Source organism: Pelodiscus sinensis, chromosome 3 (assembly GCF_052426305.1).
Source record: "Pelodiscus sinensis isolate ZL-2025 chromosome 3, ASM5242630v1, whole genome shotgun sequence".
Classification (NCBI taxonomy): Eukaryota; Metazoa; Chordata; order Testudines; family Trionychidae; genus Pelodiscus; species Pelodiscus sinensis.
Genome location: NC_143054.1, coordinates 12360910 through 12383981, shown reverse-complemented (window position 1 = coordinate 12383981; position 23072 = coordinate 12360910). Strand labels below are relative to the sequence as shown.

At 43.8% G+C, this 23072-nt stretch overlaps 1 protein-coding gene across 3 annotated transcripts; it reads right to left on the bottom strand.

Annotated features, from left to right (window-relative positions):
* Positions 1–2362: 2362 nt before the first annotated feature.
* Positions 2363–22179, bottom strand: LOC102443950 (serotriflin-like). 3 transcript variants are annotated; one of them, XM_089777015.1, is made up of 9 exons: positions 22058–22179; positions 19557–19671; positions 15656–15717; positions 14879–14995; positions 14041–14128; positions 13072–13214; positions 12346–12440; positions 10877–10965; positions 7621–7763 (listed from the first exon to the last, which is right to left on the bottom strand). In XM_089777015.1, the coding sequence occupies exons 3-9, from the start codon at positions 15713–15715 to the stop codon at positions 7636–7638; spliced, it is 720 nt and encodes a 239-aa protein (XP_089633141.1). In that variant the 5' UTR covers positions 15716–15717; positions 19557–19671; positions 22058–22179; the 3' UTR covers positions 7621–7635. The 3 variants fall into 3 exon arrangements, with proteins under 3 accessions (XP_089633142.1, XP_089633141.1, XP_089633140.1); XM_089777016.1 differs by lacking the exons at positions 7621–7763; positions 19557–19671 and adding an exon at positions 2363–2718 and having other exon boundaries at positions 22058–22173; XM_089777014.1 differs by lacking the exon at positions 19557–19671 and having other exon boundaries at positions 22058–22173.
* Positions 22180–23072: the final 893 nt, after the last annotated feature.

Sequence of the window (23072 nt, the reverse complement as noted above, 5' to 3'; positions counted from 1 at the left end):
GGCGTGAAGAAATTCCAGGGGGGTGTGAGGCGACCCAGACACATACACTCTTGTCAATCACACCCCAAGTTTTGCTGCTATTTTTTTGGGAGGGAGGGAATGAGGGTTTCTCAAAAATCAGAAAGGGGGCATGATGCCGAGAAGTTTGGGAACCACTGCCCTATAGCTTCTGTTCCCCTGCAGCTCTTAAAGCTTCAGACACAGGAGACAGGGCTTGTAGCAGGAAGCTGATCCTCACAGTCTCCATCCACTGCGCAGATGCCAGAGCCTGACATCTTGGCACTATATCCCAGCCATAGGTCCCTCAAGACTCTCCTGCCCACCCCAGGGAGCATGCACAGGGCTCCCAGGAGCCTGCCAGGGTCCACAAGAGGCATGCGCTATCCTGGTCTGGGGCGGAGATCCTGGTCTGGGGCGGAGATCCTGGCCCTCCCAGAGGTGTGGGGTGACGAGGAGTACTTCCAGGTTCTCCACTCCAGATGGCGCAACACCGATTATATATGGCTGCATGGCTAAGAACTTGGCCACAAAGGTTCACACCAGTACTCTGGAGCAGGTCCGGAGCAAAGTAAAAAGAGTTCTGGCAGGCCGACACCACAGTGAGGAAGTGCAGCTCCCGCTCCAGGGCAGGACTCCTCTCTTGCCCTTTTTTTGAGGACCTGCACCACATCCTGGGGGTGGTGCAGGCTCTTCCCCACTCCAGTGGTGGACTTGAGGCTGAAGATGCCCATCATTGACCACCCAGGGGTCCCAGCCCAGGAGGTGTAGAACGAGGAGGGGGAGGTTGTGGCCAGCACGCTGATCACCATCACCATGGAGCCTGTATCCCACGGCCTGGATGTGTCCCAGGCATCTTCAAAGGCTGGGGAGGGATCATCAGGTGAGTGGTCTTAGTTTTTTCACACACACAGGGTGAGGGTGGCGGGCACTGAAGGGATGGGGTGTGTTAGTTAGTTGGCCTGGACATTGAGCTGAAGTTTGTGCATGTGGATCTATGTACAGTGCCAGTCTGTCTCCCGCAGCCTCGGGAGGCAGCACCGGAGCACCCCAGGGCTCCTGCTCACAGACTCTGGGGAGGTTGCCCACACTTCTGACCCTCAGAGGGGGCACACTCCCATCACAGGCCACTGCTGGAAGGAGGCGAAGGGCAAGGATACACAGACAGACAGACAGACTGAGGCGTGCTGCACACAGGCAAGCCTGCATGCTCAAGACAGCACCTGCTCCCAGTCCCATTGCTCCATCATCAGCCAGTTCCACCAGTTGAAACTGGTGTCCACCTTCCAGAAACTTTAATCCACCGTGGGCTATGGTTGCAAAGGCATTGCTCGTGCACACAGACAGATATTCTCAAGGATGAGCTTGGGTTCGAGCTCATGCAGGCCCAGAAAGGCAGACTGCAGAAACTATAGCACAGCCATGTGGGGCCATTACATGCCCAGAGGCAGCTACGGCTCCACGGGAGGGAGTGCTGTGTGTGGTGCCCTGAAGCAGGCAACCAAAGCATGCAGACAAAATGCTTTGGTGACTCTGAGAGGTAGGCAAGCAAGCAGAAAAACCTGAGAAATGGCTGTCCACGTGGGTCCTATTAAACTTTCGTTTCAGCCTCAGGCAGCAGCCCCAGGATGCGTTCTCTCGGTGTGCTGCCTCAATACTGCTCAGACAGTTGAAACAACAGACGTGGCTTGAACATCCAAATAAAACCACAGAGCTGAGTTTTGAAGGTTTTTGGCCAGACTTATTGGTAACGAAGCACACTACTAATATCCCATAGTTTCTATAGGAGTAGTAACACATGCATGCCTATTGCAATGGGCCAGCTCCATCAGTATGGGACTTTCCACTGCCCCTTACACCAGCCAAAGACACTCCTTCTGAGGCTCCATTTGGTATACCAATATAAAAAGTCATGTATTACCACCCATACTTTGCATATGTGGGTTCAATCAAAACATCTCCATTCATCACTCTGTCATCATGGCCTTATCTCTAGGAGGGATCAGTGTGTTCCTGTCATCTTTGGTAATTATGAGTGTACCAGGCTTATTTTCTGGGTGTTCTGGTACCTCCCTTTTAGAATATATTTGTGTGAGTGTCCTTTGCCTAACACTTCCCAGGAAAAGATGTGGTTTTGCAACCCTCTTCTTGGCAGGTTGTGTGAACTTGCAAGCTGGTGTGTTTAAACAGAAATTAAAAGGCACAGTGACTCGAGCCAAATCCCTGAAAGCTGCATGGAAACTTTTTAAAGACACCATAATAGAGGCCCAACTTAAATGTATACCCCAAATTAAAAAACATAGCAAGAGACCTAAAAAAGAGTCACCGTGGCTTAACCACCATGGAAAAGAAGCAGTGAGGGACAAAAAGGTATCTTTTAAGAAGTGGAAGTCCAATCCTAGTGAGATAAATAGAAAGGAACATAAACACTGTCAAATCAAGTGTAAACATGTAATAAGAAAAGCAAAAAAAGATTTTGAGGAACAGCTAGCCAAAAACTCAAAAAGAAATAACAAAATGTTTTTTAAGTACATTAGAAGCAGGAAGCCTGCTAAAAAGCCTGTGGGTCCCCTAGATGATCGAGCTATAAAAGGAGCAATCAAGGACGATAAAGCCATTGCGGAGAAACTAAATGATTTCTTTCCTTCAGTCTTCAAGGCTGAGGACGTTGGGGAGATTCCTGAATCTGCACCGTCCTTTGTGGGTGATGAATCCGAGGAACTGTCCCGTATTGAAGTGTCATTAGAGGAGGTTTTGGAACAAATAGAAAAACTTAATGTTAACAAATCTCCGGGACCGGATGGCATTCATCCAAGGGTTCTAAAAGAACTTAAATGGGAAATTGCTGAGCTATTATCTGTGGTTTGTAACCTATCCTTTAAATCGGCTTCCGTACCTAATGACTGGAAGGTAGCCAACGTGACACCAATATTTAAAAAGGGCTCTAGAGGCGATCCTGGCAATTACAGACCGGTAAGTCTAGCTTCAGTACCGGGCAAATTAGTCGAAACAATAGTAAAGAATAAAATTGTGAATCATATAGAAGAACATAATTTGTTGGACAAAAGTCAACATGGTTTCTGTAAAGGGAAATCCTGTCTTACTAATCTAATAGAGTTCTTTGAAGGGGTTAACAAAAATGCGGACAAGGGGGATCCAGTAGATATAATATACTTGGATTTTCAGAAAGCCTTTGACAAGGTCCCTCACCGAAGGCTCTTGTGTAAATTACATGGCCATGGGATAACAGGGAAGGTCCTTTCTTGGATTGAGAACTGGTTAAAAGACAGGAAACAAAGGGTAGGAATAAATGGTAAATTTTCAGATTGGAGAGGGGTAACTAGTGGTGTACCCCAAGGGTCAGTCCTGGGACCAATCCTTTTCAATTTATTCATAAATGATCTGGAGAAAGGGGTAAGCAGTGACGTAGTAAAGTTTGCAGATGATACCAAACTGTTTAGGATAGTCAAGACAGAAGCAGACTGTGAGGGACTCCAAGAAGATCTCACCAAACTGAGTGATTGGGCAACAAAATGGCAAATGAAATTTAATGTGGATAAGTGTAAAGTAATGCACATCGGGAAAAATAACCCCAACTATACGTACAGTATGATGGGGGCTAATTTGGCTACGACAACTCAGGAAAGAGATCTTGGAGTTATCGTGGACAATTCTCTGAAAACTTCCACACAGTGTGCAGCGGCGGTCAAAAAGGCAAATAGGATGCTAGGAATTATTAGGAAAGGGATAGAAAATAAGACCCAGAACATCTTACTGCCCCTGTATAAAACTATGGTACGCCCACATCTTGAATACTGTGTACAGATGTGGTCTCCTCACCTCAAAAAAGATATTTTGGCCTTGGAAAGGGTTCAGAAAAGGGCAACTTAAAATGATTAGGGGTTTGGAACAGGTCCCATATGAGGAGAGGCTAAAGAGACTGGGACTTTTCAGTTTAGAAAAGAGGAGACTGAGGGGGGATATGATAGAGGTCTATAAAATCATGAGTGGTGTGGAGAGGACTGATAAAGAAAAGTTATTTATTAGTTCCCATAATAGAAGAACTAGAGGACACCAAATGAAATTAATGGGTAGCAGGTTTAAAACTAATAAAAGGAAGTTCTTCTTCACACAGCGTGTTGTCAACCTGTGGAACTCCTTGCCAGAGGAGGCGGTGAAGGCTAGGACTATAATAGAGTTTAAAGAGAAGCTGAATAAATTCATGGAGGTTAGGTCCATAAAAGGCTATTAGCCAGGGGATAAAATGGTGTCATTGGCCTCTGTTTGTCAGAGGCTGTAGAGGGATGGCAGGAGACAAATCGCTTGATCATTGTCTTCGGTCAACCCTCTCTGGGGTACCTGGTGCTGGCCACTGTTGGTAGACAGGATACTGGGCTAGATGGACCTTTGGTCTGACCCAGTATGGCCGTTCTTATGTTCTTATGTTCTAATAGCAGGTCCTTTCTTCTGCTCAGTGCCTGACTTTTGCTAACTGCTTTATATCAGCAAATTTTGACCACTGCTTTAGTTCAGTCTTTAGACCTTACACTTGGCCTTATTGTAAACAGGCTTTCCTTCTGTTTGGTGACAGGGCCTCATTTAAAACTCCTGAAACCAATGGGAAAAATTCCCAGTGAGTGTCTGCTTTTCAAATTTTCAAGGTACTGGAAGAGGAGGGGGGCAACATTATTCATTTTTAAATTAGAAAAGTTTCCCTGGACTAAGAACATGGCTTAGCTGTATTTCTCCCTTCCCCACTGCTTAACTATAAAATTAGTTTTGAATTATTTGGTGAGCCATACCACCTGAAAAGTTTTAATACATCTGTTCTTTCTTATATCAATGGCTCATTCACATCAGTGGGGGAGCCCTTTTGAAAGGATGGGGCATGTGCAGGCTCACTAAATTCATAGTTATATTTCCTGTTGATAAACAAACATTTGGGTTCCCAACTACATCTGCTTTTTAACTTTTCATCAACAGCCCAGAAAGATAATTAAATGAGCAGTTAACTTTTTGCTTTATACCTAGTAAGTACTTGCTCATGTGTGTGTGTCCATTTCTCATGTGTTCTTTCTAGTTAGATATATTCCACTTTCTTTGAATGATATCGATGTGACTCGATCTACCTAACCTATCCTTCAGAGAGGTAGCCAAGTTGGTCTGTAACTGGAAAAACTTGAAAAACAATGAATAGTCTAGCAGCACTTGAGAGACTTATAAAACATGTAGATAACATATAAAGCTTATGATGCCATTTACATGTTTTGTTAGTCACTAAGGTGCTGCTAAACTTCATTATTACGTAACCTATGGTTAGCCAAATATTTAAAAAGTAATACCTAAAAACAAATAACAAACATTGGTAAGCAGCCAATTAGGCCACTACACAATTAAGGTCCTAAGCTACCACTCTAGGATGATAAGGCCATTGTGAACAAACTATATAAATCAGTCTTTACTGCAGAGGAGGTGAGGGAGCTTCTCAAACCCAAGTCATTCTTTTTTGGTAGGAAATCTGGGGAACTATTCCAGATTGAGGTATCAATACAGGAAGTTTTTTTGCAACAAAATGATAAATTAAAGAGTAATAAGACACAAGGACCAGATGGGATTTATCACAGAGTTCTGAAAGATCTTGAATATGAAATTGAAGAACTACTGACTGTGGTTTGTAACGTATCTTTTTAATCAGTGTTTGTACCAAATGACTGAAGAATGGCTAATCCATTTCTGACCCTGGGAATTACAGGCCAGTAAGCCTGAGTTCAGAGAAAGGAAAATTGATTGAAACTATTATAAGGAACAGAAGTGTCGGCCACACAGGCGAACAATTTTCAGCCACAGAATATCAAGAGTTGTTTTTTTGGAAAGGAAAATCATGCCTCCTCAATCTATTAGAATTCTTTGAAGGGGTCAACAAGCATGTGGACAAGGGTGATCCAATGGAGACAGTTTACTTTACAAAGTCTTTGACCAGGTCCTTCACCAAAATCTCTCACACAAAGTAAACTGATCTGGGATAAGAGGGAACATCCTCTCATTGATCCGTAACTGTTTAAAAGATAGGAAACAAAGAGAAGAAATAAATGGTCGATCATCAGAGTGGAGAAAAGGAACTAAATGTTAACAGGGTTCTAAAAAGAGCTAAAAAGGAATTAGAACAATATATGGGACGACAGGTCCATCAATGGCTATTGGACAGAATGGGAAGGGCTGCTCTCTCTAGCCTCTGTTTTCCCAAAGCTGGGAATGGGTGACAGGGGAAGGATCAGTTACCTGCTCTGCTTGTTCCCCACAGGTCACCTGACATTGGCCACTGTTGAAAGGCACAATAATGGGTTAAAAGGACCTTATGTTCTTGTAGTTTGATTTTATCAATTATCTTACAGTAGAGTAATAGGGTTTAAGACCAGAAGAGACCGCCACTTCATCCATTCTCACATCCCATTTATCATTGGCCACCAGCACCATCAAACTCAAATAAGCCCAGCAATAGAAAGAGGCCAAACTTCAACAGTTTTCTAGAGACTAAACTGTTGTATACCACAGGCAGAGAATAGGAAGGGCAAAATTCCATGGATACCTAAAGTCCCTGTTTTGGGAGGGAATTATGTATGAGAGGGTATGTCTACATTGCAATCTTCTTTCAGAATAAGCTTTTCTGGAAGATATCATCCGGAAAAGCTTATTTTGAACTAGAGCATCCCCATGCAAAAAGTGCAACAAAATAGTTATGTGCTATTTCTAAAGCTAGTGTCCACATTGATTGGATACTATCTCACGTTTAAGGCCACCTGGAAACAGTTCAGGCAGGGCATTAGGTCAACAGTTGCTTCCGGTAGCTGCTGTCTAATGCTATCTGAGATGCTGGCTTAAAGGGACCCCCCAAGACAGCGGTTTCTCTGGTTCTTCTGCTTGTTTACCTACCTCTCTGAGGGACAGCTAAGCATTTCCTCTGTGTGCTCAGGTAGCCCTACCTTTGGATACAACAGAACACAATGCTATGGAACCAGTGCTGTCTCTGAGCAAGCGATGGCCCCGTGCTGCTGTGCTGTAGTTTCTGCAGCAGTTTCTGCAGGCCGTCTTCCTGCCCTTGCATGAGCTCAAGCCTGAGCTCATTGTGGAGAACCTCTGCCTGTGTGCAGGAGTGATGCCCTTGCAACCACATCCCATGGTGGAGCGATGCTTCTGGAGGCTGGACACCAGTTCTGAATGGGACGACCAGCAATGGTTCCAAAACTTCTGCATGGAGACGTTCCTGGAGCTTATTCCTTCAAAGTAGGAATAAGAGATCCTCTGGAATAGGGCTTTATTCCGGAGGATCGGGCCAGTCTAGACGCTTTTTTCCAGCTTTTCCCCAAGCCGGAAAAAAAGCAGCGAACATGTTTATTTAAATCCCGCGGGGGATATTTAAATCCCCCGCGGATTTCCCTATTCCCACTTTCAAAATTAGCATGCCCCTTCTGAAGAAGGGGCCAGTGTAGACGTAGCCGAGGTGTACTGTCAGATCCTACAGCCTTTACTCAGGTGAGTAATCCCATTGAGTCAGCAGGCCTTCCTATATAATGGAGGGAAGATGTGACCCTAATTTTTTACAAGTGCTGTCCTTACACAGAAAGGAAAAACCAGAGGCTGTTATTTTATTTCTGTGGTGCAATGGCAGGAGGCTTGACAGCTTTTCTTCACTGTGGAGTGTTTGCATCCAAAGACTATTTTTAGATAAGGACAGTTAGAGTAAATGTCGCTGTACGTACAAGGATTGGCTGAAAATGAAAGACAGCATGAGATTAGGCATTAATAAGAGGAGAGGGAAAAAGTCCAACACTGTTTTCTTTAAATCCTATTTTGACTGAATAAGTATGTTTTAGGGCTGTGAATTGACCTGCATTTATGGCTGCGATTAAGGCGGGACAGGATTAACACGGTAAAATATAATGTGTTATTTGCAGGTGTTAATGCTGCACTGCCTCTTTGAAGAGCCATTCAGACACTTCAAAGGGGCAGTACAAGTGGAGCCGGGGATCAGCTGGAATCCCCAGCTGATCTCCAGTTCCGTGTTGCTAAGCCCCTTTAAAATGCAGCTCCGGCACTTCAAAGAGGGTGTGCAACAATGGAGCAGGAGATCAGTCCCCAGATGATCCCCGGCTCCTAATGCACTACCCCTTTAAAATGCCAATATGGCACTTCAAAGGGAAAGCCCAAGTGAAGCCGGGGATCAGCTGGAGTCCGCAGCTGATCCCCAATTGTTCTGTTGCAAAGCCCCTTTGAAGTGCTGTTTTGGCACATTAAAGTGGCAATACATTAGGAGCTAGAGAACAGCTGGGGACTGATCCCTATATCCCTTTTTGCAAAGCCATTTTGAAGTGCTGAAGCGGCACTTCAAAGGGGCTTTGAAACGTGGAGCCGGGAATCAGCTGGGGATTCTAGCCGATCCCCGGTTCTGCTTGGACTGCCCCTTTGAAGTGCAGTTTGGAGCTTTGAAGGGGAAGTACATTAGGAGTCGGGGATCAGCTGGAGTCCCAGGCTCTGCTTGTGCTGCCCCTTTGAAGTGCTGCTTCAGCTTTTCTAAGGGGCAGTGCTGCATGGAGCGAGGGGTCTGCTGGGAACTCCAGCTGATCTTGGGCTCCATGCTATGCTACCTCTTTGAAACGCCACCATGGCATTTCAAAGGGGAGTTGCACGCAATTAGTCATGCAATTAACCGCTATTAAATTTATTAATCATGCGATTAATCTCAAGTAAAATTTTTAATCGCTTGACAGCCATAGTATGTTTCACTGTATTTTTCTCTGTTCAATTTTATTTGTTCCCCAGAGATGTTGCAAAAGTCTAATTTTTTTAAAAGCATTTTATCAGGTGAGGCAATAATTTGTTTTAATACAGCTTATTACAGTACAATTAGAAGATGGCCAAAGTCAGGTTTGGGGGTCACTCTCACTTTAATAAGACTGGATCAATTCCCTCTCCTTCTATTTCCCAGCAGAATATACCCTGGAGTGTGTCATCAAATCTACCTGGTAGTGCAGGAGAAAGAGGCCACGAGTATCTGTCGTATTTGTAGCTTTGCACAATCTCACTCTGGGTATGTCTACACTACCCTCCTAGTTCGAACTAGGAGGGTAATGTAGGCATACCGCACTTGCAAATGAAGCCCGGGATTTGAATTTCCCAGGCTTCATTTGCATAAGCGGGGAGCCGCCATTTTTAAATCCCCGCTGTTTCGAACCCCATGTAGCACGGCTACACGGGGCTCGAACTAGGTAGTTCGGACTAGGTTCCTATTAGGAATCCTATTAGGAATCCTAGTCCGAACTACCTAGTTTGAGCCCCGTGTAGCCACGCTACACGGGGTTTGAACCAGCGGGGATTTAAAAATGGCGGCTCCCCGCTTATGCAAATGAAGCCCGGGAAATTCAAATCCCGGACTTCATTTGCAAGTGCGGTATGCCTACATTACCCCCCTAGTTCGAACTAGGAAGGTAGTGTAGACATACCCTCTGAGAGCAGCCAGACTGTCCCTTTCCTCCCAGAAGACTTGTGCCTGCCTCAGACACCAGGCTCCAGGAGTTCTGCAACCCAAAGTGGGTATTCACCCATGTAAGTTTATGTGCCAATAAATTGGTTAGTCTTTAAGGTGCCCCAGGACTACTGTTTGTTTTTGCAGACACAGACTAACATGGCTACCCCTCCAATGCTGATCTTTCCCTTTGTGGCTCTCATATGTTACAAGTGCAAAAGTGAAATGAAATACAAAGGACTGAAATGTGTGATGCTCACTCACATGAATACTTAGTTCTCTGAAGTCAATGGAGCTACTAGCATGCACTAGAGGTCACCAGGGTGAGGAAAAGTTCTACACTGAGGCTACTATTCAGAGTGACTGTAGGAAAATGCCATTTCCCTCATGGACTGGATGAATGACTTGATCTAAACCCTTGTGGGAACTTCTTCTAGCCACTGACAGTGTTAAATATTTTGATCTATGCCACACTAGATCCCTTTTCTTTTGAATTGGGGAACTTGATGAGTTGGAGGTCGGATCTTGATGAGGATCTCCTGGTTCATTAAGCTGCAGCTTTATACATACTATATGCATACAGTCTCTCTCTATAATTCACTTCATAAATTCTCTCATTCATTCCAATAAGACTATTCATTATGTACTTATGTAGTGTTTAGCATGACAGGGCCTAGCCCCTTAAGAGAGAGGAGTACAGGATCTTTCGAAAAAGGTTTGTTTGTTTTTTTTAAAAAGAACTGCATCTACACGGTGGTTTCACTTTCAGAATACCCATTTTCGAAAGAACGCGCGGCCGCCATTATGCAAATGAAGCATGGGGAATTCAAATCCTGGCTTCATTTGCAATTTCGATTTTTCTAATTTGCATCCCTCTTTCGAAAGAGGGATGTAGTTTAGACATACCTGTTCTTAGCTTGTGTTTTAAAAACAACTACCTTCTAATGATGGGATTCCACTTCTTCCCACACTTATTTTTATAGCTAGAAAGATGTTATGAATATCTAACATAATGCTCTGCCTCTGTGAACTGAGCTGATAACTTCTAGTCCTACCCCAGGAGGACATGTGGAACAATCAATAACGTTCTCCTTTGTAGTGAAACGTGACATGTCTGAAGACTGTCATCGTGTCCTCCTCTATCTATTCAGGAGGATAACAGTCTCCCTCAGAAGCCCTCACACAAGCCCTACACAGGGTCATTCCCCAGCATCACATGCCTAACAATCAGCATGTGTAAGGGCCTAGGCAGATGTGTCACTTGATAATTCCCAAAATCCTTCCATCCAAAGGAATTAAAGATCGATTTATTCAGTGACAACTTTGCCACCACCCTACTTAAATTCTGATAAAACTTACTGCATAGTCCATTGTCACAAGCATCAGGGCAATCGCCACACGGTGTCCCTGATTTGTACGGCGTTTTTATTAAGTTTGCGATGTTCTCCCTGAAACATTAAAATGAAAGAGAATAAGATGTAAAGCCAGCATGCAGCAAATGTCTTTTATTATGCTTGGGGACATTTGCACTGCAGTCTCTGAGGTGATTTACAGCTGCCAGGGGGTATGTCTACACTACCCCGCTAGTTCGAACTAGCGGGGTAATGTATGCATACCGCACTTGCTAATGAAGCCCGGGATTTGAATTTCCCGGGCTTCATTAGCATAAGCGGGGAGCCGCCATTTTTAAATCCCCGCTGATTCGAACCCCGTGCAGCGCGGCTACACGGGGCTCGAACTAGGTAGTTCGGACTAGGGTCCTATTCCGAACTACCGTTACTCCTCGTGAAACAAGGTGTACCGGTAGTTCGGAATAGGCACCCTAGTCCGAACTACCTAGTTCGAGCCCCGTGTAGCCGCGCTACACGGGGTCGAACCAGCGGGGATTTAAAAATGGCGGCTCCCCGCTTATGCTAATGAAGCCCGGGAAATTCAAATCCCGGGCTTCATTAGCAAGTGCGGTATGCATACATTACCCTCCTAGTTCGAACTAGGAGGGTAGTGTAGACATACCCATAGACATCCCTTCCCTAGCTGTGATCTCCCTACCATGCTAAAATAGTGAGTATCCTATGGGGCTGTTTTCAGCATAGGCTGCACAAGCCAATATGGGTGTTGAGTGGTCAGACAGGATTGTATGGCTTGGGCTGATGCCTGTTGTACCTACACTCATTGCTTTTTATTGCAAGCTAAGCTAGAATAAAATAAGCACAGGTACATCTAAAAGAGCTGCAATCACACCCCAGGCTGCAGTGTACACCTCCCCCCACCCTCATAGTATGGTACGTGTCACACAAATATTTCATATGTCAATGTGTCACTAATAGATGTGTCGGAAGTTTTGGGCCAGACTTTGCTCTGCTTTGAAATTCTCACTTGTTGGATTATGTGGTGAGAGGAGATTTCTTACGATATGTGGAAGTGCTTATGTGGCATCCTGAAGAGAATGACCAGCACGGCTACTTCAGAGGAAGGTGCAGTAAACCCTGCATCAGGCTGTTATTAAGTAGCATGCCCTAGGGAAAGTTTCCTGTAGATCCCTAGGAGTTGGAAATATGGGGATCTCCTTTTCAGTTACGCAATGGTTAAGAAAAGGAAAGCATATCTGACTGGTCAATTATTGGGGGTTTTGTGAGTTATTTAATTTCAGAACGCAGATTCCATGTGCTCATCTGCATAACATTATTACTAAATTGCTGCTTTGACTCTAACCCCACTTAAAAATTATGCCACATACTGCAGTGTAGCTGAAAGTTTCTAAGGTCATTTCAATGAATTAAAGCACTAAGGAATTCCAATAATCAATGAAACCCATTGTTAATACGTACACAGGGCAGTAATGGCAAACGTAAAAGTAGTTGTATTTACTCTCAGGACAATAAGCAACCGCACATCCAATTTCGTACGACTTGTACAAAATCATCTGGAAATAGAAGAATAAATACATGAGTGAAAATGAAGGCCTCTATAGTTTAACACAATAAAATACACATTTTAAAAACATTTTACTGTGAAGTTAAGATTTGGGCACAGTATCTTATTACACATATAGCAGCCTAAAAGTTGCATCTTATAGAAAAGAAACTATAAAACCTATAGGCTATGTCTAGACTGCATCCTTTTTCCGTAAAAGGGATGCAAATTAGACACATTGCAATTGCAAATGAAGCAGGGATTTAAATCCCCCCCACTTCATTTGCATAAACATGGCTGCTGCTTTTTTCCCGGCTCGGGGCTTTGCTGGAGAAAAGCGCCAGTCTAGACACGGATCTTTCAGAAAATAAAGCCTTTTCCGAAAGATCCCTTATTCCTCTTAAAAAAAGGAATTTTTATTTAAATGCCGCGGGGCATATTTAAATCCCCCGCGGATTTTTCTATGACGACTGGTGAAATTTACATGCCCCTTCCGGAAAAGGGGCCAGTGTAGATGAGCCCGTAATGTTTATTCCCTTTAAATGTGTTGTGGCTGTTATTTCTCCTACCCCTTGTAATCATTAAGCTAAACATGCATCTGTTGAAATATGAAAGGTAACAAGAGAGGCTATGGTGCCTACCTGAGTATATTGGTCAATCGCTGCTCCTGGTACAATTTGCTCAGCGCCATATAAGAAATTTGCCACTTTCTTGTACCAGCCTTGAATGGCATTTGACCAAGGAATGGGTGTATTTGACATGTAAAGATTTTCTCCACAGCCCACTGCAAAATGGAAAGAAAACTATTCAGAAAAACTGATGAGAAGGGGTTAAAAAGATGCAAGAACTTTAGCACATGGGAAGGTCCAGCAAAAGATTTAGGAATTTCCAGGCGAATCAGTTGGGAAGAATTTGTTTCATTTCCTGCATACCCCACCTGCCCTTTGCCTCTTTCCAGTTCACAAGTGAATAGCATTGGGTAAATCTCAAAAGATCAAAGGTTATCTTTGGCCCTACGGCAGCAATAAAGTAGCAGAGCCCAGATCCACCAAAATGCTAAGGGATCCCAAAAGCTATGAAATACACCCATGGAAGTCAGTGGACCCACCAGTATAAAACCAAAGTGGTTCAGAATCAAAGCCTACATTTGGATCTGGATGAAAACTTTTTCATTTATCAGGATTGTTTTAGGTCCAGTCTTAATTAGTCAGCCAGTGTAAATCACCCTAATGAAAAGTGATTTATTGTCAAGCACAGTATTTTTCACATCATTAGACATGTTTTCAGATAAAGCATGGGAGAAAGGAAATAACAGGGAGAATAATCTAAAAAAAGAAGTTTTCCCATTTTCCCAAAAGTTAACCATTGTGTAATTTCATGGAATTTTTCAATTAGTTCTTTAACAGTGTTCTCAAAGTGTTGCTCAACTGTAAATATGATGAAATCTTATTGCACAGTACATGCATCTATGTATTCTAGAAAAGTAAATGTTATCTGTTCTCCAAAAATATTAATACCACTTAGATATGAATGGAGTGATAGTATCTAAAAAGTGTTAATATAAATTGATGAATGATTAATTATTTCGTTCCAATGGATACTTTACTTACTAGGTTTTCTTCTGTCTTGGAGGCTGCTAGTAAAAGTGCACTGATTTGCCCAACTGTTGGCAAACTCTGCAGCAGCAGCATTCCATTCCTTAGTGAAATGAGAAACATTAGCTGTTCAGATGAGTACCTCTTAGAAAGGGAACATACACTTGGAAACTGCATTGTCAGAATTAAACATTTCCTGAGAATTCCTTCTGCCTGATTTGGACAATAAAAGGAGGAGCTGCTTTATGGTGGCATGGCTTAGGAGGAGACTAGATATCATGGGTTATGTCTACACAACAACTTTATTTTGAAATAACTAGAGTTATTTGGAAATAACACAGTCCACGTTTACACAGCCGGCAGTTATTTCGACATTATGTCTTCTGGAGGACTTCTTACTCCGACTCCTGTAACCCTAATTTTATTATGAGGAATAAAATAAGTCAGAGGAAGAGTGCTCTATTTCAAAAAAAGTGCTGTGTAGACAGCACCAAAACTTGAAATAAGCTATTTTGAAATATTGCGTAGCTTATTTCAAAATTCGAGTTAAACCTTGTTGTGTAGACATGCCCATGGTGATTAACTCCATGGAGAACATCAAAAGACAACCTGGCAGACCGCAGATAATGGTTTTTCCCTTCATGGCCAAAAGAAACATCATTGTTCATGAGCAGCAAGAATTGTCATATCCAATTTGCTCTCCTCCCTGCATAACTGCTCTGTTGGATAACATCTTATTGGGACAAGGATTCACAGGATCTTCTGTAACTTAAATGCTGTGCTCTTGCAAGTTCTCTCATGACATTAGAAGGCTCTGTGTATATCATTGATTTCCTGGCAAAATGCATCTTACCATCTTCAGCATGTTGCTAGCAGTTGGCCTCACCCATCTCCTTATGGAGTTGTGCGTGTCAACAATCTCCTTTTGTTGTTCAGCCTTGTCAGTTGACAGGGCAGCAAAATCTGGTCTCTAAATTAAGGAAATATACAACAGTTATCATTGAAATTGGCTGTGTGAGTCTAAAATATTTTGTACGTGTACTATGAAACAATTCCAAATAATGTGTCTTCATGAACATCAGCTCATAAAATATGTAGTCAATTTCATTAAAATTAATCTATTAGGCATCGATTAATTATGAGTTAGAGTGTGATATATTTATTCTATATTATGTAGCAACTTATTTCTATGTGATTCAAGTGTAATCATTTTGACAATGAAAAACTGCTGCTATTATTTAATATTTGGGCTTGTTAAGATTGCCAGCTTCTTTTAAATATATTGAGACAAATTCAATCCTTGTAAAGACAGGATTGGCTCTGCCTTACCTATTTATTTAATTGCATCGTGGTTGCAAGATTTGGCCTTTAGTCAGTGTTGGACACTTATGCCATTTTGGTGTTTTAGGGACTCAATGTTTTGCAGTTTCACTTTCCCACCTGAAAAAAATGACCAGCCAAAATGGAGAGTTTTGAAATTCCTGAAGTGTAATGTTTTATCTCATGGGAACAAATGTTTTCTTTTTTCAGATTTTCAGCTTGCAAAACTATTTGAAATTTTAACCTTTTGTCATTTTTTATCAACTCTCACCGGATTGGAACCATATTCCTCACCCAGCTCTCATCTTACCTGTCCAGTGGTTTGCTGCAACACAGCAACCAGGCCCAAGAATGCAGTGAGCAGAATCATCTCTGAAAAGGGAAGAACAACCTGCTTAGTTCTCTGTGTATTTGAACACATTGCAGAAGAAGTATTCTGCTATATGCTGTAGAAGTCTAAGTTTTTCTCAATTGGGAAGCGGTGGGAGGGAGGGAGGCATATGCTGTATTAGCAGGAGATATCCACTGATGATCAGGCAAAGTTGTTTTGTGTAGATTATACTTACAGGAAAGTTCAAGAAATTAAATATATGTAATCGAATTTTGTATTAATGTGCTTGCAAAAGAGAAGTAAAAGAACAGTTTTAAATTTGTAGCATTGCAACTTCAAACATTATTCATTTTATTGAATAACTAGCTGGACTTACCCGGCATTGCCTGGGCAACCGGAGGAACAAAATTTAAAAAAACAGAAGCTGGTGCTAACATCCTGCAGCCACACCGCAGCTGCCAGTGCATTATGGTAGACTCCCATACTTTTCTACTGCTTCATAATGCAAAATTTCTGACTCAAAAAAGAGGCATTGCAATGTTAAGAATCAGAGCTATTTGACTTGGCAAACTTAGGGTATGTCTACACAACAGCGCTAGTTCGAACTAACTTAGTTCGAATTAGTTAATTCGAACTAAGCTAATTCGAACTAACGCATCCAGACTAAAAAACTAGTTCGAATTAGCGTTTTGCTAATTCGAAATAGCATGTCCACATTAAGTGGACCCTGAACTGGGGTTAAGGATGGCTGGAAGCAGTGCCGGCAGGGCATCAGATGAGGACTTAGAGCGTGGAGCTGCTGCCTCAGGCTAGCTGAGGGCTGTGCTTAAAGGGACCCAACCCCCACCCCGGACACACAGTTCTCAGGGGTGCCCCGCTTGCAAAGCAATCCTGTCTTGGAGTGCCTTAAGTGCCACACGGGGCACATCACAGCACTCGGCCATCAGACCGGCTGCACTTGCCGCAGGCTGCCATCTGGAGAGAGGGGGTAATTGGGGGGCTGCAGGAGAGCTTCCACCCCCAGAAGCCCACAGAGCCAGCCCAGTCCTCCCCATCGGGAGCTCGTACCCCATTCCTCCCTCACCTCCTTCCATTTACCCTTCCCTAGCCCCCCTTCCTGATGTACAAAATAAAGATAACGTTTCTTCCAACATTGACTCTGTCTTTATTGAACAAAACTGGGGGAGACTGGGAAAAGGAGGTGGGAGAGGGGAAGAGAGAGGCTGGGAGAGGGGAGGGCAACTAAAATGATCAGAGGTTTGGAACAGGTCCCATATGAAGAGAGGCTAAAGAGACTGGGACTTTTCAGCTTAGAAAAGAGGAGATGGAGGGGGGATATGATAGAGGTCTATAAAAGCATGAGTGGTGTGGAGAGGGTGCATAAAGAAAAGTTCTTCATTAGTTCCCATAACAGAAGGACTAGAGGACACCAAATGAAATGAATAGGTAGCAGGCTTCAAACTAACAATAGAAAGTTCTTCTTCACAAAGCAAATAGTCAACCTGTGGAACTCCTTGCTGCAGGAGGCTGTGAAGGCTAGAACTAGAACAGAGTTTAAAGAGAAGGGAGATAAATTAATGGAGGTTGGGTCCATGCAGTGCTATTAGCCAGGGGGTAGAAATGGTGTCCCTGGCCTTTGTTTGTGGAAGGCTGGAGAGGGATGGCACAATACAAATGGCTTGGTCACTTTCTTCGGTCCATCCCCTCCAGGGTCCCTAGTGTTGGCCGCTTTCGGCAGACAGGCTACTGGGCTAGATGGACCTTTGGTCTGACCCAGTACGGCCATTGTAAGCTCAGGGCTCAGGGTCGGGGGTCTCAGTGGACCACCTTGATTTTCATGCACACCTGCTCCTGGGTGGCCAGGCTGGCAGCTCTCCTGCCCTAGACGGCCACTTTCCTGTGCATAGTGCGGAGATCATGGACGAGGTCCATGATGTCTGCACTAGACCAGGCGGGTGCCCGCCTCTTGTGGTCCCGGGCAAGCTCCTGGGAGCCACCAACCTTGTCCCGGAAAGAGGGGGAGGGTTTGGGGGGCATCGGGTGGCTGGCTCGAGCCGTGCCAGGTGCAGGGTCTGCTGGCTGGGTGCTGGCAGGCTTGCACCTGGCACGGGCACTGTAGCCAGCCCGTGCCCCTTCAAGGGGTCCGGGGCTGGGAGGGAGGCAATAGAGTTTCCTTGGTGTTGGCCAGAGTGGCCACCAGGGAAACCTGGGGAGGGCTAGCCTCCCACTAATTCGAATTAAGGGGCTACACACCCCTTAATTCGAACTAGTAAGTTTAAACTAGGCTTAGGCCTCGTAAAATGAGGTTTACCTAGTTCGAACTAAGCTCTCCGCTAGTTCAAATTAAATTCCAACTAGCGGAGCGCTAGTGTAGTGCCTATCAAAGTTAATTCGAACTAACGTCCGTTAGTTCAAATTAAATTTATAGTGTAGACATACCCTCAGATAGCAAAGTAACAATAGAAACTATGTCTCTGTTTTCTTCCCATGGCATGAGTCTTGGAGCCATTAAAAGCACAGTGCAAGGGAGAGCCCCCAAATCACCATAGCTTGTTTTCCCACCATTGCTGGAAGCATATGGAAGCCCCTCTTCAATAGTGCAATGTTTTGCTTCCTATCAGATGGTATTTTTGCTAATTATCCTTGTAGAAGCTAATGTATTTTAGGTAGGGAAGTAGGGGATAGGCATGCTGGGTCTGCAAATTCTCATCCAAGAGCTGAGCATAGGGATGCCTCAATCAATGGGGCTGGCCCTACTGAATCTGAGAGATTTCAAAGTGACACCTCAAACTCGTCTCCCATCTTTTTTGATGAAACTATGAGTCAAGTACCTGAGCCTGATGGCACCTCTATAGTCCCTCCTCCAGCACCACCCCCTTGACTAGCTGCCCCTCCCATGGACTGCATCTCTCACACCTCCAGGATCATCCAGTATGAAAGCCAGGACCAGTGCCCAGATTTGAGGGATCCCGCCCGCCTTGGATTAATTTCTCACCCACCCAGCATCATCCAGTGCTGAGCCTTGGGCCAGTGCCCCTAAAAGGAGATCCTCCCTCCACCATGGGCTTCATTTCTCACTCACTGCCTGCAGGATTGTCCAGCCCCACTTCCTTCATCCCCCTACAATCCTGCCCTTCCCCACTCGCTCCCAACAGTCCATCCCCACTCCCCACACACAATCCTGCTCTCCCCCACTTGCTTCCAATGGTTCAGCCTACCTGCACCAGCCCGCTCCCCAACGATCCAGCCCCTCCATCCTGCCCTCCTCCCCACGTGCCCCCTCAACAGTCCAGTCCCCCGGATCAGCCCCTCCATTCATTCCCTCCCCCCCTTACCTTTGGGTTCCCAATGCACCTCCTTCCAGAAATTTTTTCAAAATGGCAGCTAAGCGGTAACACCAGCCCCACCCCCTAAGCCTAGAGCGAGCCCCAGCAGTAACCCGCCCGCCCATTGTTCGGCCGCCAGGACCCAAGCCAATCAGAGCATTGAAGAAGGGCCTCCATATGCTTCCAGCAATGACTGGGAAGCCACTTCTCCCCACACTGCCAAGCGCGTGCAGCCCCGGGGAGAGGCATCGGTTTCTCATCTCTTTCCTCTGACAGTCCCTTAAAACTTTTTGGAGGAAAGGTTATCCCATGGAAAGTTTAATTGCAGTAGGTCTTATAGTGGCCAAGTTATTAGCGCACAAACTTACAAACATTCTCCTTCATATATTAGATATGTCTAGGGGATTTTTTATTTCCGCTCTCTGTCTCTCCTAAGAGCACCAGGAACCAACCAGCCTCCTGCATTTTCCTCACTATACTACAGTACTCCTATACTACAGGGTTCTCTTTTAGAGTATGGGCTGAGTTAACAGTGCAGTGAGTTTCTAATTTACCTGCATGGGAGTAGAGGAGACATCACTTCTGCTGCCACCCTGTCCTGAGGCTTTTGTTATGTGGCAACAGCTTTAATTTCCAGCCAGAGCCCCATAGGAATCTGCCCTGTGGAGACTGCAAAGAGGATGCACTGAATTAGCTCATGCACTATATACCTTTGCAGTGTCCCCTTGCTGCTCACTTCTAGGATTGCACTTGCCCATCGTGCCCATCCCAGGCTACAACTACCCCACCTCTTTTTCCGGCAGAGAGTATGCTAATGAAGTGCTCATTAGCAACTTCTCATGCTTCATTTGCATAATCTCTGCCCGATGCTTTTTGCGAAGAGGTTTTTGCACAAAAACAAGCAGTGGAGACGAGTCCACTTTTTGTGCAAGATCTGTATACGTCTTTTTTTGAGGCATAAGGATCTTGTGCAAAAGGGGTTTTTTTTTTATGCAAAATGGACCCGTCTACACTGCTTGTTTTTGCACAAAAACCTCTTGCACAAAAAGCATCGGGCAGAGATTATGGAGGGGAAAAATAGGAGGAGGTGTGGCCTTATATATTAAAAATGTATACACTTGGGGTGTGTCTAGACTATAGGTTTTTTGAAAAAAGTGGCCTTTCTGTGAAAAAACTTCCCCTGCGTCTAGACTGCTACTGCGTTCTTTCGAAATTAAATCGAAAGAACGCAGCGGTTTTTTTGACCGTAGTAAACCTCATTTTACGAGGAAGAATGCCTTTTTCGAAAGTGCTCTTTCGAAAAAAGGCATTCTTGAATGCAAATGGGGCTTTTTCGAAAGAGAGCATCCAGACTGCCTGGGTGCTCTCTTTTGAAATAGCGGCTTGCTTTTTCAAAAGAAGTGGTTGCAGTCTAGACATTCTGTTTCAAAAGAGGCTTTTTCAAAAGATTCCTTTGAAAAAGCCTCTTTCGAAAGAGGCTTGTAGTCTAGACATACCCTTGGTCTGAGGTGAAGATGGACGTAGGAGACGAACATGTTGAGAGTCTCTGGGTTAGGCTAAAAGGGGTAAAAAACAACGGTGATGTCATGCTAGAGGTCTAGTACAGGCCACCTACCCTGGTGGAAGAGGTGGATGAGGCTTTTTTTAAGCAACTAACAAAAACATCCAAAGTGCAGGATTTGGTGGTGATGGGGGACTTCAACTATACAGATGTATGTTGGAAAACTAACACAGCAGGGCACAGACTATCCAATAAGTTCTTGGATTGCATTGGAGACAACTTTTTATTTCAGAAGGTTAGAAAAGCTACTGGGGGGAAGCTGTTCTAGATTTGATTTTAACAAATAGGGAGGAACTGGTTGAGAATTTGAAAGTGGAAGGCAGCTTGGGTGAAAGTGATCATGAAATCATAGAGTTCCTGATTCTAAGCTATAATAGAAGGGAGAACAGCAAATTAGAAACAATGGATTTCAGGAAGGCAGATTTTAGTAAGCTCAGACAGCTAATAGGTAAGGTCCCATGGGAGGCAGGACTGAGGGGAAAAAGAACTGAAGAGAGTTGGAAATTTTTCAAAGGGACATTATTCCCTTTGAAAGAACAAGCTATTCCCCTGCATAGGAAAGATAGAAAATTTGGCAAAAGGCCACGTTGGCTTAATCAGGAGATTTTGCATGATCTAAAAATAAAAAAAGAGTCACATAAAAAATGGAAACTAGGACAAATTACAAAGGATCACTATAGGTAAACAATACAGGAATGCAGGGACAAGATTAGAAAGGCAAAGGCACAAAACGAACTCAAACTAGCTACAGGCATAAAGGGAACAAGAAGACATTCTATAACTATATTAGAAGCAAGAGGAAGACCAAGGACAGGGTAGGCCCATTGCTCAGTGAGGAGAAAGAAACAGTAACAGGAAACTTGGAAATGGCAGAGGTGCTTAATGACTTCTTTGTTTCAGTCTTAACCAAGAAGTCTGATGAAGGAATGCCTAACATAGTGAATGCTAGGGAGAAAGGGATAGGTTTAGAAGATAAAATAAAAAAATAACAAGTTAAAAATCACTTAGAAAAGTTAGATGTCTTCAGGTCACCAGAGCCTGATGAAATGAATCCTAGAATACTTAAGGAGCTGATAGAGGAGGTATCTGAGCCTTTAGCTATCACCTTTGGAAAATCATGGGAGACAGGAGGGATTCCAGAAGACTGGAAAAGGGCAAATACAGTGCCCATCTATAAAAAGGGAAAAAAGAACAACCCAGGAAACTACAGACCAGTCAATTTAACTTCTGTGCAGGAAAGATAATGGAAATCATCTGCAAACACTTGGAAGATAATAAGATGATAGGGACCAGACAGCATGGTTTTTTGAAAAAAAAAAGTGGCTTGTTTTTTCAAAAGAAGTGGTTGCAGTCTAGATTCTCTCTTTTGAAAGAGGCTTGTAGTCTAGATGTAGCCTCAGAGGAGTAGTCTTGTGGCACCTTTGAGATAACAAACTATACATATAAATAGTGTCATAAGCTTTCATGGGCAAAACCCACGGATGTAAATCTTACCTTTTCCTTTCTGGATAGATAGGCAATGTCTTCTGCTCCTTTCAAGCGTTTGTGGAAGTGAATGGATTTCTTTTCCGGAAACAATATATATTATATACAGCTCACCAATTTCCTGCTTTGGTACAGTCGCAGACTGTCACAGACGGTATAAAGATTTAACTGGAACTGGCTATCACACTGGTTTTGTAATATACTCTTCTAAAAAGATGTTATTGGTATTTGATTTTTACTTCCTTCTGCTGTGTATTGGGAAACTGTTAAGAAATCTCTGCTTCCTGATAAGCTTACCTGAGTGTCTTATACTTTGCTAATTATAACTTAATTGCATAATCACATATAATTTCACATCAGAGTTGACACATCTAGTTATCTATGAGTCTCAGTGGATGTAGAATCCATCTCCACTAGTGACTTTCAAACCAGGTACCTGAGCTCTTGTTAGGGCCTACATGAAAATCTACATGTTTTGTTGGTCTATAAAGTGCTACCAGACCATTTGTTGTTGTTTATTCTGTAACAGACTAACTCAGCTACCCCCTGAAGCACGAAAAATTCTGTAATGGTGAACAAGATTTTAGAGTTAGTATAGAGGTATATTTAAAATGTGGGGTGGCTCAAGATGGGGATGCCAGCTAGCTAGGGCCAGGCTCATGGGGCAGGCTTCAGGGAGGGAAGGCCACCTTCACCCCCTGACTTACCTCAGCAAGCCACCTAACCTATTTGGGTTGGGAGTGGGTGCAAACAAAAATTGTAACTCGCAGAGCAGGCTCAGCTTATTTGAGTTCCAAATTTTGATTCTGCCCACTCCTAACCCAGACAGAGTAACTGGGCATAACTGAGCTGGTTTAACTGAGAGAGACCCGAGTCACTGTCTTTGTATCGAAAAGATAATGGGCCAAACTCTTGTTTACAATAGGGCCTCTGCATATCACTATAAATGAGAATCTGTGCCAGCATAGGGCATTTCATTCCTCATTGGGTAAAACTGAAACCATTGAAAACTTTTTCATGAAAA

Excerpts from the sequence above, each read along its gene's own strand:
- LOC102443950 (XM_089777015.1), bottom strand. The coding sequence starts at position 15,715 with ATGATTCTGCTCACTGCATTCTTGGGCCTGGTTGCTGTGTTGCAGCAA. Across the intron at positions 12,441-13,071 it reads CGATTGACCAATATACTCAG|ATGATTTTGTACAAGTCGTA; the intron begins GTAGGCACCATA and ends TTCTATTTCCAG. Across the intron at positions 10,966-12,345 it reads GTTTGCCATTACTGCCCTGT|GGAGAACATCGCAAACTTAA; the intron begins GTACGTATTAAC and ends TTAATGTTTCAG.